This window comes from Polyergus mexicanus, unplaced genomic scaffold (assembly GCF_030449975.1).
Source record: "Polyergus mexicanus isolate NDT 795.1 unplaced genomic scaffold, iyPolMexi1.0 SCAF_2, whole genome shotgun sequence".
NCBI lineage: Eukaryota > Metazoa > Arthropoda > Insecta > Hymenoptera > Formicidae > Polyergus > Polyergus mexicanus.
The window spans coordinates 8,745,063-8,760,425 of record NW_027223322.1 but is presented as its reverse complement, the minus strand read 5'-3'; the positions used below and the strand labels follow the sequence as shown (position 1 = coordinate 8,760,425).

The following is a 15,363-nucleotide window of genomic DNA, read 5'->3' as shown; positions in this document are numbered from 1 at the left end:
AAATTCCTGAGATTATCAAAATAACAAGTTGGCGTTTAAAAAGATTACGTAAGCGTGAAATATTCCTGCTCAGATTCACCTGGCGGTCTTTTTATCAAATTATTTTTCTTTATTCTTTGCCACATAATCACGTTAAATTCACGCTAAATCACATGACGAAGAAAAAAAAAATTAATAAAAATGTTTCGACTTTTATAAGCGAGGGTCTTACGCTGTTGTTGCATTCGTGCAGACTCAATGTTCCTTTTCATAGAAGGAAACAACGCAGAAACAAGAAAGCACCTAATTCTATACGTAAATCTAACCGTTCGCTATTTTTGTGGCGACGTATCGTTACGGGACGACGAGAAAAGTGCCATCGTGTTGCGTAATGCGCGTTGCCGTCGATCGTTCCTGCGAGATTGCGACGTATTAAATCGCGCATGTAATGGAAACGACGATGTTGCAGTCGCAGTGATACGCTATACTTTCTCGTCGGCGAGATACGTGCAGCTGCGACCGCGCTAAGATACACGCCTGTATAGTATCTATCCTTGGCTGTTTCAGATTTTTTACAGAGAAGTATTTACTCTCACTTTTGAAGACTTTGAATCGTATATAAGATTTTATAAAATGTGCGGATCCGCATCCGCATAAACTTTAATCTATTTTTTGTAAAAAAATTAATTTTTATTCAATTGAGGATTTATCACGATTACTCGCGATTTTGTTGGATATTTTCAATATTTTGCACAGTCAGTTTTTCAATACTCAAATAAATTACGGTGTTTCAGTAATAAAGTTCACCTCCTGTCCTGTTTTTGCGTTGCTTAATCTTCTCTTTTGTGTCTTCTGTCTTTATATATTTTTTATATACTAATTACCAATATATTATGAAAATATATACTAAACACTCTTAAAACTCTTGAAGTTTTTTTTATAAAGAGTTTATATTATTATATTGTATATTGTTAGTATATTACAGTGATGATTTGCATCTAAATGAAATTTTTCGAGATTTTTTGATTGCTTTAGCTCGCAAAGAAACTCTTTGCCCTTGTGGACGTAATTCCGTCGAAACTCACCGTAAAGCCGGATGTTTCCCTCAGCATCGCCGATAGAATTTTTCGAGATGCATTTGTAGCCACCCAAATCGTGCTTCTGCAGGTTCATGATCACTAGTCGCATCTGTACGCTGTATACCGATGTTTTTATCTCGGACATGGCGTACTTACTGTTGCTGATTATCATTTCGTCTGCAAAAATACGTTTGAGAAATTAAATCGTGTGATTCAAAAATATAAGTATATGTAAAAAAAAAATGATGTGTTAAAATTTCACGCTTTGGTACATATCTCTATTAATGGCAAAAATTATTTTACTTGGTATTGTATAAAATGTTCTATATCATGATCTCGATGATAAAATATATTTAAAATAATATTATACTCTATCAACTGATAAGATATTTACTCTGCAAGTAAATCAAACGACAAGAACTTTACTGATCGCGCTGTTCTATTACCCGATTCTCGAGTCCAGTAATTAATGGCCTTAGGTGACGCTTCCACGTGACAGACCAACGTAACGTTAGTTGCGATCGGAGCTCCGACCAGCTGATTCGGCACTTGGACCATCGGGTGAACTGCAATCCATAACAACTCGATCAGTGGCAATATACCAGATCAGAACAACAATATTGCCGACACATCCGCGCTACCTGCGCTCGCGCGCGTACGTGCGGTTCTCCGAGAACTAATTTCTCTAATTGAACTTCATCGCTCGCGTATATAACGCTACAAAGGATATTTTTCCGATTTCTTTCAAAGCAGAGATTTCGGGATACGGGAACAACGGATGTATTGCGCTACTTGCGCGATTCAATCGCCTTACTTCGTGCCGTTACATTGTGGTCTCTTTGTGCGAGTGCGTCATTAGTGAGTTGCGTGCACTTTACGCTAATGAAACACGCTGACAGATTGTCATTTAGCGAGCGAGCAGAAAGGGGCACTCTTTGCCTCTCCCTCCTCCCTGTTATCTCTCTCTCTCTCTCTCTTTTTCTCTCTATCTCTTGATAACGTCTCGCTACCTTTCGTTTCGAATATCGTAAGCAGCTTTCTGTGAGCTGCTTACGTTTTAACAGGCGACCGCGCCGAGCACTTCTTCTTCCGACCGAGGCTCGGCCAACGTTGTGTCGTCACAAAGCGCTTACAGTAGGTTTTACAACGGCTACTTAGCTTCACCGCGATGTGAAATTTTGTTCCCAGGAAAATCCCCGTATCCCATTGAACTCTCTCATTTCTAACATACTCGAAACATATAAGAGAAATTTCTCTACATATCGTAAATATCATATTCTATGGTATTGTCTGATTATAGTCGTCGTCGATAATGAAATTGACATAGTCGCGAGTATTACATTATATTTGAATAAGAAAAAAAAATTTTTTTTTTTAGATAATGGTGAATAACAATATATTAGAGAGAGAGAGAGAGAGAGAGAGAAAGAGAGAGGGGGAGGGGGAGAGAGAATAATATTCTTAAGAAGTTATTCTTTTATTAATTTTGTATAATTTTGAGTAGTCAACAACGAATTTAAATTGTTCTATAATAAAAATTATGTGAAAATATTTGACGAAATATACAAACATACACTTCATATATATATATATATATTTTTATAAAAGAACCGATTTAAAAGCTGATAACTCTCAGACAGTATACAAAGGTCAAAAGATATTTTAATAAGATATTTTTAAATCATTTTTTAGACATTTTTTAAAGATATGCGTTGTCTGGCAAACAACATAATATCATTACAATTTCCTTTTATACAATATCTTGAGAAATAGGGATAACGATATAAAAATAATATTGATTTGTATAAAAATCCCGAATATGGACTATTTTGTATTCATAGTAAGTTCTAAGAATTGTCTAACAATTCTGTATCGGTGTCATTAAAATATAACGTTTCGTAGGATAAGCTGTACTTTCGTAATCAAGATTAAATCGGCAATACTAATAGGCGGGTGACGATATTACTTACGTAGTAACAGAAAATTAAGATGATGGCGCAAGATAAACTGGCCGTTTCTTCGTCGAGTCTTCGGTCGACTCTTTATCTCGGGCGCCGTTTGGGAAATATATGCGTTCGCGACGCGCTTGTGCACACCGAAGATTCTAGCGCAGTACCGAGAACGACACTTTTATATCAGAAAAGGGAATATAGAGCGTTGGATGGGGCAGGATAGCCATAAGTCAGGTATATCGATATTCTGGTATATAAAAATCTGGTAATTTCGACGGTCGCGATTTTCACAAGAAAGTTCATTTTCAACGTTAAACAAAGGAACGGTTTTTGTCAGACAGAAATCCGGATACGATATTAACAATCGCGAGGCGATTACGAATAATTAACAATTACGGCGCGCGTCGGTTATATCGGAAAACGCGGACGAGCGGGGAGAAAGTACGGGACAAATTATCAAAACGCGAAACGCAACAATGAAACACTTCAGCGCGCGTTAATTCGAACGCGTGGACTCTCTCGGCAATTCCGGGCGAACGATTATGCACCGAATTGAATCACGTTTTCACCCCTAAGCATATAACCGCGCGTTATATCGCGAGAATTGATTTATGAATCCCTTCTGGTTGCGGCTGGGGAAAGAGAGAGAGAGAGAGAGAGAGAGTGCGTTTTAATTGTTTCGATTTGCCGGACGTGTTTCGCAAATCCGTCGCGTGATTTTCCGACAGATTTACGCGCAAACTTTCGATCCGTCCGCAACAGTACCGATTTCGCGCCACGCGATATACAGTGATGAATATTCGCGCTGGGAATTCTTCGTGTAACGCGTTGGTCTGGTACGTGACGATAGGCGACGCGTTTGCCCGGATAACAAACAGCGAGATCGCTCGACATTACTCTTAATTGTGAATGAGCCCGCGGACGCGAACTCCGGCAAACGCAAATACGTCGCGCATTTCGGCGTTGGTCAGTTCGCGACCAAGCAATTGTACGGGACGCAAATTCTCCCTGTGGATTTTGCGCACCGACCGTTTATCGATAAACGCCGTCGCCTCTGATGTGCAATATATAAGAATAAAAATATATCTCAAAGTTCTCGTTTATACGATCCATAATTTCCTGTAATAAATATAGCTCCCGCTTATATTAGATTCTTTAAATTGTTATATGCCTAGAGTGTCTCAGGATTATTTTCATAGATTCTTTTAGTTTATTGAATTTTTTTCTTTTTTAGTGAAATATGGGAATATAAATGAGTATATTTTCAATGCTGATCTCAGCGTTAAATTAAATTTCGATTAAAGGAAAATCAATTTGATAGACAAAAGAGTTTCCTTTATTATCTATAATCTATATTCATACTTTTAAGAATCTTAAAGATTTATGTAATGTATAAAAAAATAGATTATAGATTATAGATTTATATATTAGCACAAACTGCAAAATATATTTAGCAAAGAATATTTTTGAGAATAATCTGTTTACGTATGCAGTAACGCGCGCAAATTCATGCAATATCATCGATAAATACAGCTATACCAAAATAAACTGTTCGAACATCAATCAAATAAGTTCGCGGATTCGATATCTGTGGTGCAAAATAGACGGCCGATTGATCTGAAGCGTAGGACTGAAACAGGGTCGACCGCGAAGCAGGATCAAGCTTGTAAATAAGTATGGCACAGGCTAATTTCTTTCAGCGCCTCCGCTAATTAAGCGAAGCGAATGACCCTCAAAGCGCTTATAATGCGATCTGTTGCGTGAAGTTGCATTCGTCGCGTTCATACACCGATCTCTAATGCGGTGTAACAATTTAATGCGGCGTAATAATTTAATGTGCATTACGCAACGCGCGATTCTCGATATCACGCAAAATCCCTTCTAAATAGATAGTTCCAATATCGATTCGCAACAATTGAGTTGAATGATGTTTAAAAAGTAATATTCGCTGCGGTAAATCTTTGCCGTCAAGCTAAGGTAAAATCTGTGCCACTTTTCAAGAGAGAAAAATTAGATATTCGATGAGACAAAGGGAAGTTAAGTTGTTTAATTGATAGCTCTTAATTTATTATACGCTACACCGCATTTTCTCTAATTCAGTATTTTAACGAGCAGTAAAAATTACAGGAGTTTATCCCATTAGCATGCAAAAATCTGGCCTCTACTTCAGATTGCGAAACTGGTAATTAAAAAATTTATAAATCATAAATCAATTTTTAATTATTAATTATAATAAGCTTCAATTCGTAGTTCAAATTTGATTTGTGAATTACGTAGGATTTAATTTACGAATCAGTTTTGATTCCCGAATTGGACCGGCTTTAATTCATAATTCAAATTTGATTTGTAAATTACACACGCTTTAATTCATAATTCAAATTTAATTCGTGATTTAAAGCCGGTATAATTCACAAATCAATTTTGTTTTATGATTTAAAGCTTGTATAATTCACAAATCAATATTAAATTCTGATTTACACGACTTTAATTCACAAATCAATATTGAATTCTGATCTACAGAGCTTTAATTCACAAACCAATATCAATTTGTGAACTGAAACTAAAATAAATCATAATTACATATTGAATTAATGTATATACAGGATGTACGAAAATTCATAATCGACCTTTGAGGAGGAACTTTTGTCCCAAAATTTTATCCTCTTTCACCTTCTCAAAGGTCAATTATGAGTTTTAAGGTATCCTGTATATACAATAATTGCATATGTAATTATGGTTTACTTTAGTTTCAATTCACAAATTAATATTGATTTATGATATAAAGCCGTGTAAATCAGAATTCAATAATGATTTGTCAATTATACCGGCTTTAAATCACGAATCAAATTTGAATTATGAATTAAAACCTGTGTAATTCACAAATTAAATTTGAATTATAAATTAAGGCCTATATAATTCACAAATCAAATTTGAATTATGAATTAAAGTCCAATTCACATGAACCAAAATTGAGTTGTAAATTAAAGCCTGCGTAATTCACAAATCAAATTTCTATTACGAATTTAGCTTAATATAATTAATAATTAAAAATTGATTTATGAATTATTTCTGAATTAGATTAAAAATTGATTTAATTATTTGCAATCCTGCCTCTACTTAAGTAAAAGATTAATTACAGGGAACTAGATGAGTACATAATAAAAGTAATGAAATTACTCAAGTTTAATTTATCGTAATCCGCAGAAACGTTACTTTTATCATTATAACGGAAATATATACGCCAACACATGTGTAATCCGGAGATAGTAACCGTGGCGATATTAAGTCTACTTAAAAGAAACCAATAGCGACGCGACATAAAGTCAACTTGTAAACGTTAGGGAGGACCTGTTATTGTATTCCCGGGTCAGCAGAGCGGCGACTTAGCTCGTGCACGGCTTCGGGTGGATGGGAAATTCGCACGATCCGCGAGAGAGGCAAGATTTTCTCTCGCCCTTATCAGCGCTCAAAGGACCCGGCACCCGGTATTTCTGCAGTGATAAGATAACGCTCGATCCTTTTCTATGGCGCTCGCGACGCGTAATACCCTAGCGTAGTGGTTCTTTGTTAAGAACCGGTGTTAAGACCACCGTGTCGGAGACTCCGCGGCGTTACGGTATTTCCGGCATTGTGTTGCGGCATGTCGCCTCGCTTTTCTCAGTGGTCTCGTCTTCTCCCGTGTACAATGATATTTATCTAACGCGTAATTACGCGTCCGAGCTCCATGGAAAAGTTGCAAACAGGAGAAAGAGAGAGAAAGAAAGTCGCGGGAGATGTAATGGAGAAGTTAAAAAATGTTGGGATTAAGTTAAAACCGAAACTGACGGCGAAGGTGTTTAAAGTTTCCGAGTAAAGTTCAGCTTGTCACATCTTGCAATGATTAGATCAAGGCTTGGTCTCTCTTTTCCGAGTCCTTAACTAGGAAGGAACTTTTATTCTGTTGTCGCGTGGCTGCCGATGACGAGCGGGCGTGAGTCGCGAGTATGATTTTACTTGCGAAAGTTTGGAAGTATTAACTATTTATGATTTTAATAATATCTTGATATCAATACGTTTCGACGGTGACTACGATAAGAAATTTATCTTACATAAGCAAAGTATTCATATGGTACATGTTAACTGTATTTCTATAAAATATCTTGAACTTACGATAGAGTTTTATAATTAGTAACACAAAATTTGAATTAATAATGATTTCCGAAGTGATTTTTAGCGGAGAATACAGGAAAAATACTTAAAAAATATTAAGTGTATATGGATAATAAAGAAAGTTTATAATATGTTCTGTTTACATAGTTGTTTGTTATGATACCTGTTTCAGTGAAATGAGTTTTTTATTATCTTTTTCCCCTTGAAATTCAAATTTTACCTTTCGTAAAATATTTATATTATTGCTATATCTTACAAACTGTTGATCCCAGAATTATTTTTATTATTTTTCCCGTGTTCCTTGTCAAAAAAAATATCTTCGTAATTCACAGTCAAAACGTGGCGCTAACCTTCGGAATCGTGCCCAAAATTTCATTGCAATTGTGAAGATAAATAAGACAGATGAAACAATATATCAGGAACACGTGAAAATAATCAAACATTAAAAATATCTGCATCGATATATCGACGACGAAGTAGCGATCGCGTAATCGCACGCGAACTGCCGATGATTTCAAATATTCTCCCGCGCTTCCAAAGGGACTCGGGCGCTTTGGCGTTCGTATCACGCGATAGTAGCCACGGGCAGTTCGTATTCGCGAATGAACTGCCATCCCCTTGCATTACCGACGATACTTATGCCATATTGGTCGTGCGAATTTCGCGGCAATAGACACGGCTTTATTTATATGATGTATTTCAATGAAATTCGATTATCCCGCGCGCGATCTTATCGCGGGATGCCTGAGGGCAGGTGCGAGATCGTGCATTGCGAGCGTATACGTACATAGGTACATCCAATTTCCGACAAGGAAAATTACCTCACTAGGATTTAAGGTACGGTCGTAACTGCGACTTAACTCGCTATCGTCACACTACGCTTCCTCCGCAATGAACCTATTTCTTGGTATGTGTGCTCACGTCTCTTTTACGCTCTTTTAACGAGTATACAGTTTCTTGATGTATGAGAATTTATTTTAAAATCCAACTGCTCATTCATATAAAATATTCTTAATTCTAAATCTACTTGATTATTGATGGCTGCAATCGCAGAAAATTGGAACAATAGTTCTTTCGATCTTATATGTAATTATATAAATGTTCCTTGTTATTATATCATCGCTATTATTGCGATAAAATTTTCCTTAAATACGTCGAAGAACTTGAATTCTGTTTTGTTACAAATTGCAAGAGAAATATATATTATATATATATATATATATATATATATATATATTTTTTTTTAGATATTATATGTATTATATATTTTATTTTATATATTATATATTTTTATTATACATTATATATATTATATATTTTATTTTTTGAGATATCATGTGCTTTTTTTATCTGTTAAAAAAAGTAATTTCTTATATATATAATGAAATGTTATATATATAATGAAAAATTAAGTTTACAACGTTCCTTTGATACAGCAAACATCTTCATTTACCTCCTTCGCGCAATCTGAATGTCAGCCTTATTGTGCACCTCGTCTTCTCGCTAACCGTCCATCTTTTACGGCGGAGGTATAAATGCGAATGTGTTGTACCATCGTCGCAAGTGTAATTTTATTATCTCGCGCCCCTTCCCGACACTCTCCATCATCCTGTAAAGTCCTTCCTTCACTCCTCTTGTCGCCGTCACGCGCTGTTATTTAAGCAGTATTTTACCTTTCGTCTTTTTTTTTCTCTCTTTCCCATTCTCAGTCATGATCCTTGTCATTCCCCGTCTCGGCTCCCTTTTCTCGAAAGAAAGACCCTCGGTTCTCTCCTGTCTTTGCTACAGTGAAATTATGCAAGAGAAGGTGACGATGGCTATCTCGTCGGCTACAGCCGACGCTTTTCTTCGTCGTTGCCGCGACAACTTATATTCCCCCCTTCGAGACGTCTCTCGTTTTACAACGGGAAGTATGTCTCGCGCGGATAAGGCTACTGCCGGCAGTTTGCGGAGTTTACACCTCTTGGACTCGATTGCTCGAGAAAACATTCTGGAGCTCGAGAAATCGTGACGCTATACAGGTAGTAAAAAAAAAATCTCGACTGCTATTCGCGAACACGCTCGTTCTATTTTTATCTTACGACCGCCTTTCGCGGATTAGTCACTAGCATTAAAACCGAGAGCTTTCAGTGGTGGCACAAATTTACCAAGTTCTAAAAGATTGTTCTTGTAAATAACTTATATTTTTTATTTTATTAAATACTTAATTATTATCGAGATTTAAAACGTAATACAAATTATTTATTTATTTTGTTAACTTTGAAATAAATTAATAATTATAGAAATATAATTATAACTATTCAACATCAAATTTGCCTTAAGTTCTGTCAAGTTATTTCTGATAGATTTTTTAACGCTGATTACGGATCTGGCCGTGAAAATGACGTATCGTCAAGGTTTTTGAGAAAATCTCAGTCAAAGTTACTAAAATAGGCGTTTTTCATACTTTTGCGTGAGTTATATCTTTCGATGGGGACATACTCCAAAAAGCAGCGACAATTCAAAATGAAGTTCAAAATTTATACTTTATGATAAAAATGCCAGAAGTCCCAGACAGAAAAGATTTTCCTTAAAAAAAAAAAAAAAAAATGATCGAGACATAAGAAACATCTATTGCAATGTCCTCCAGTCATACGTCTCCAATTCCGTTACTAAAGTTTTTTTTTAAATCATTCTAATCATGAAAGTCATATTTATGTTTGACTGGTCAGTCATTACAAATCACGTATTGAAAATTAAAAATTAAAAATGTGGAATCCAAAACGACGGATCAAATTTTTGAAAAATGATTCAAATCATGAAAGTATTTTTATATTTTTATGCTGTAGATTTTTGTGGTCGCTCTCACTTGAGAACAAAATTAGAGTAGTATTTGACACTAGTATTTTAGTAATGGGCAACTGGAGATATATGATTGGGGTACACTGCGATAAATGATGTTTCTTATGTTTTGACCACTTTTTTTCAGGAAAATCTTTCCTATGACTTCTAACATTTTATCATAAAGTATAAGTCTTGAGTTTTATTTTGAATTATCGCTGCTTTTTGGAGCACCCAAAAATATGAAAAACGCCTATTTTAGCAACTTTGATTGAGATTTTCTCAAACCCCTTGAAGTAATACATTCTTCTTACAGCCAGATTCGTAATCAGCGTTAAAAAATCTATCAGAAATAACTTGATAGAACTTAAGGCAAAAATAAAGGTCTCGTTTTGTCGATCAGTGTAATTAGTAAATAGAAATTTGTTGAAATATTCCATAAAAACGTTGCCGTGTCTGTTTCTATTCATCAAATGTTTTACAATATTTACGTATGCATATATATTTTCCTTTTTGACGAATACAACATTCCGTAAGAAATAAATCAGTTATACATAGATGAGCGATTAATGATTAATAATAGCTCGTGTTATTGGAATTTCATGAAGCATACGACTTTATTGTGAACACAGTTGTAGATTTATAAATTTTAATCTGTAAAGCTCGCACGAGATTTTCATATAGTATGTTTTTTAATTTATTACAGAGCGTCCGCAATGTTTACTTTATAAATTTTAATGTATCCTTTGGGTTGGGTTATCGCACGATAGAAATCGCACGACGAGAAATTGCACGGTCGTCTCTCTCTGTTATTTTTCACTTATCGTTAGAAGCGTTCGTAACGTTTGAAAATTTTGGCAAATCTTGTTACTCGGTGTTATTCGTATTTTACTACAAAATTATTGATAAAGAATTATCGAAACTTTACATTTGTGATACGGAAAAATTTCCTTCGTGGCAGGCGGGAAATCCGCGTGTGTTCGATAAAGATATATTATAATACTTACAATGCACATGTAGCATCATTCGTTTGCTGACTGATGGAGGAACTCCGTTGCTGGCGATGCATAGGTAGGCACCCATCTCGCCTCTCGTTACTTTCGACAAAGTCAGCGTTTCGCCTCCTGCAGTGGGTACTGCAATATGCAAGCGCAAGGAACGGTCTCAGAAGTTAGTTCGTTATATATAATCAAAGTGTACAACGTTAATACCTGATCGGCTTAATAGTTTTAATACGCACAGACGCAGAAATGTCCCCGTGGAGATTTATCGTTATCAAATTAAATCTATTTTTGATATAGTTTATTATAGAAGTGACAATTGTTGATTGCAAGAATAAATTCGCAATACTAAATATATTGTAATATTATTGAAACTGACTTCGAAACGAAAATGGAAATATATTATTTAAGTACGCATTTCAATATTTTTGGGGGATTTTGAATTAAAAATAATACACGTATATCAAAGATGAGAAGTCGTTTTTGAAATAAAATTTTGTAACAAGTTAAAAAAGGAATTATTTTTAAATATATCGAATAAGCGATGGCCGCCAATTAAATTCCGTCCCTCGTAGCTGTGATACAACCTATTCCGATGAGATCAATTTTAATTGTGCCGACAATTGCGCTTTCGATAAAAAAATCTGTTCGGAGAATATTATATATCGTTCCCAAGAGAGAAGAGAGAGACCGACTGAGGGCGCGTTTCACTTAACGACCGCAACGCTCGCAAGCATCATCTGTCCTTGTTTAACTTTCGGTGAACAACAAGGATAAAATGATACCGGTCGTTAAGTGGAACGCGCCCTGAAACAAAATAAAATTTGGAGTTTCTTACTTTTCGTCTTGCCGCCGGAAATGCCGGCCCGCGAAATGATTTCAGTGCCGTCTTCTCGTTTCCATACGATGTCAGGCTTGGGATAACCACGCGCTTTACACACCAGCTTCGCGGAACCTCCCTCGGGTACCATCATGTCGTTCGAGGTCTCTTCCGAGATTATGTCTGGCGGTATTACCACCTCCAAAAACGCGCTCTGAAAATACGTGAGGATAATAAATTATAACGCATTGTGGGCGTGTAAAAAAAAAAAAAAATACGACAAAAAAAGAATTACGAAATATGCAAAGAAAGCACGGATCGAATTAAAGTGAATAACTTCGAGTGTCTGAGATCGTAATCAAAAATTAATAAAATCAAAAAGTAATTCTCGCAAAGATTTTTATAGAAATACTCTAATATTTTTTTTTCTCCAGTATTCTATTCGATAATTTCATAATAATTATGAATTATTAATGTTTATTTTTTTTTTTTTACACTTGCACAGTACGTAGCCCTAAAAAGCTTTATCCTTTTTTACAAAACGAACTTTGCAACTTTTTAATTTGCAATACGTGACGGATATTACGTACCTGGCTTTTCATAGGGTCCGTGTTGACCTGGCACATATAAATCCCGCGATCTTCCCGACGTGCTGCGCGAATGTTTAATGTCCACGTGTTGTAATCGCTGTGGGTCACCGACAGACGGGCGTTGTTTGTGATCACGTGCTCGTGAATCGCTAGGATTGCCTTGGTGTCCGCTTTGATCCATGCCACCTGGCCTCACAAACCCATTTCTTAGAGACAGCGGATTCATGCTGATTCGAAACTTGTCAAAGCCTGCCTAATCTCATCGCTATGCGTAACTCGTTAATTTACGATTCCTTTCTTACGAATTTTTCGTCGCGAATCTATCCCGTAAAATATTTCGCTTATCGCGCTAAATTTCTAACAGTCTTCGCTGTCTTATGTATACTTCAATCAACTCTTTCAATATCAAATTTGCCATACAATTTTTATAGAATTACTTTTTTATTTAATTGAGAATTTAAAATTCGATTCTTGATATATAAAATATGTAAATGACATTTGGTTGGTTTGAATTAAATATGAATATTGAAAGGGTCAATTATTAAGCACAGTTCGAGAATTGTTTTACCGATGTACAAAAATATATAGGAAGTATCGAACTTCCTGCTAACCTATAGCACTTTTTTTTTATTTTCTCTATATATCTCGGTTACTTCTAAAATATTCGCAAGTACAATCTTAAGCTTCCTGTCACGATTCAAATATGAACTCGATTACGAGATAACGTATCTCTGCCAGACAGTGGGTAGAATGAAAGATATAAACACGGGACGCGCATTCTATTCGCGAGCGAATGAAATATTCGTATACATCATCTCGAAGGCAGGCATCAGAAGCCATATTCCACGAAAGAATCTTCTCTTTACGGCAAAGTCGCTCTGCTCCGGCTTTTCCGTCGCATATCTCGACAAGAAAACTGTACCGTTGCGCGCCACGATGGTCTGCCGCTGTGTAAATATGAAGAATTCCGCGAGAGCAAGAGCACACGATAACCCATAGAACGTAACTTTTTCAGAAAAATAAAGATAGATAGTCGCGAGAGATAACGGTTTAGTAGCAAAGTTCAGCTCTCGCAGGATATAACATTATGTTTACATCAAACTAGAACGAGCTTTATATTATTAGGTATAAAAATAGCAAAAGGATGGAAATATAATCGTCAACCAAATAAATATATTTCTTCCGTACTCCTCTCTCGCGTATTGATATACAATAATTTATCAGAAATTCTTCACGCTCCCGTAAATGTTCTGCAAGTTATATTACTTCTGAAATAACTATCGTGACTATTCCGAATGTGGGTTACCGCGTTTTAACTCGCGATCCTTCGTATCATCAACGCTAAATTGAACTCTCTCCGGTTATTACAGTTCGCCGCTGATATACGCCATTAATTAAACCCATTTTTTTACGGATTAAAATCAATGAAGAAAAGGGAGAAAGTAAGAGAGAGAGAGAGAGAGAGAAAGAGAGAGAGAGAAAACGCAATTGTGACCGGTTAACACGTATTAATCATAAATCCGCCTTGCATCCTGGTCGATGCTATTTCCGGTGGAGGAAACTGCAGCGTGGCGTATCGCGAATATTCATCCTCCCCTCCCCTGTTCTCTGCCCTATTCGTCTCCCTCTGCACAGATATTATTGGCATGAAATTGAACCCATGTCGAATATCTGACCTCGCATCGCTCTGAAAGGCTATCTATCAACCGACAAAGGAGTTCCGCGGTTCTTATCGATAACCCGCGAGCGGAGTGTATAGAGGGCGGGCGCGGGGAGATGAAGAGGGACGTTTGCGGGAAGAGGGGATGATCTGGGATGCGAGAGAGTGCGAGTGTTTGGTAGTGACGGCTCTCTGAGTGCCTCCACTTATAATATATTATGCCGGAATATATAAGTACGACCCCATTCTTCCTTTTGGTGCGCCCAGCGATCTTCCGGAGGTGGCAAACCACCCCTTCGAAAAAGAGGATGCGAAAAAGTCACGGCGGGCGATAGATGCTCGCGACTCTTAAACATTTATGCGATATTATCATCAATTCATTCGATGATTAATTGTTGTATTGATCGAATGAAAGAGGAAAAAGTGTTAGAAACATGCGCGAAGCGATATACGATTTGAAGTTCCATAAAGTTAAAAAATGAAAGGAATGTTTTAGAGAAGCAAATAAAAACAAAACAGAAAGGAATAAAATATTAAATATTTTATGAATTTTAAAATTTATGAAAAGTATAGTCGATACGTGTGGGAGGAAGAGGCAAAAAATATTAGTATGACAATAGCATTCGAAACGCGAAACCAAAGGAGAAAAATATTTATACCGCAGTTATTGCCAAGCAAAATCGATTAGGACAGTTTCCTCGAATTCTTATTTCACAGTGCCCTGTGACAGAGATTCCTGGCGAATACCCGATATCGAAATCGGTTGGAAGCGAAAGAACGTATCCATAGCAACGCGAACGGGATAAGGTCACGTAAGCACCAGCGACGACAACGAAACGAAAGCACGGCACAATACGTCGCTCCTTCCAAGTCGCGCATCCGAAAGTCAAAACTCAAAAGCCGGGCGATTTTGCCGGGCTCTCTCAAAAAGGAAAATCTTGTACGTGAACTGCCATTCTCCCTCTCTGTTTTTTCTCTCCACGATATCGCGCGCGAATCTTCCCGGTCGGGAATAAATCGCAAATTTGCAGTACAATGAAGAAGGCAGAGGATTTAAAGCAGGGAGAAATAAAGATAGGGGAACGATGAAGAGAATTTAAAGGGCGCGCCCTCGTATGGAAACGAGTCTCTATCTTAACGTAAAAACGCTCTCTTTACCTAATGCAGTTTCTTTTCCCCGGGTACTTTCGTTTTACAACCCTTTCCTTCTATGCCAATCTTCGTGGTCCTTTAAGAATATAGAAGGGGAAACCGCGAAGGTACTTGCGGCAAGTAACGGAACAGACGGATAGATAGACGTAAAGAGATTCGAG

The 15,363-nt window shown here is 36.7% G+C and overlaps 2 protein-coding genes across 2 annotated transcripts in view; one reads left to right on the top strand and one right to left on the bottom strand.

Moving 5' to 3' along the window:
* LOC138944801 (carbonic anhydrase-related protein 10-like) overlaps positions 1-15,363 on the top strand; it is a 253,528-nt gene that overhangs the window by 51,308 nt on the left and 186,857 nt on the right. The window lies entirely within an intron of this gene.
* LOC138944803 (lachesin) overlaps positions 1-15,363 on the bottom strand; it is a 117,485-nt gene that overhangs the window by 6,054 nt on the left and 96,068 nt on the right. The window contains exons 4-8 of the mRNA XM_070315814.1: positions 12,391-12,576; positions 11,819-12,014; positions 10,987-11,115; positions 1,505-1,624; positions 1,065-1,235 (exon numbers count right to left, since the gene is read on the bottom strand). Coding sequence (XP_070171915.1) covers positions 1,065-1,235; positions 1,505-1,624; positions 10,987-11,115; positions 11,819-12,014; positions 12,391-12,576 — 802 coding nt within the window. The remainder of the gene's footprint in view (positions 1-1,064; positions 1,236-1,504; positions 1,625-10,986; positions 11,116-11,818; positions 12,015-12,390; positions 12,577-15,363) is intronic.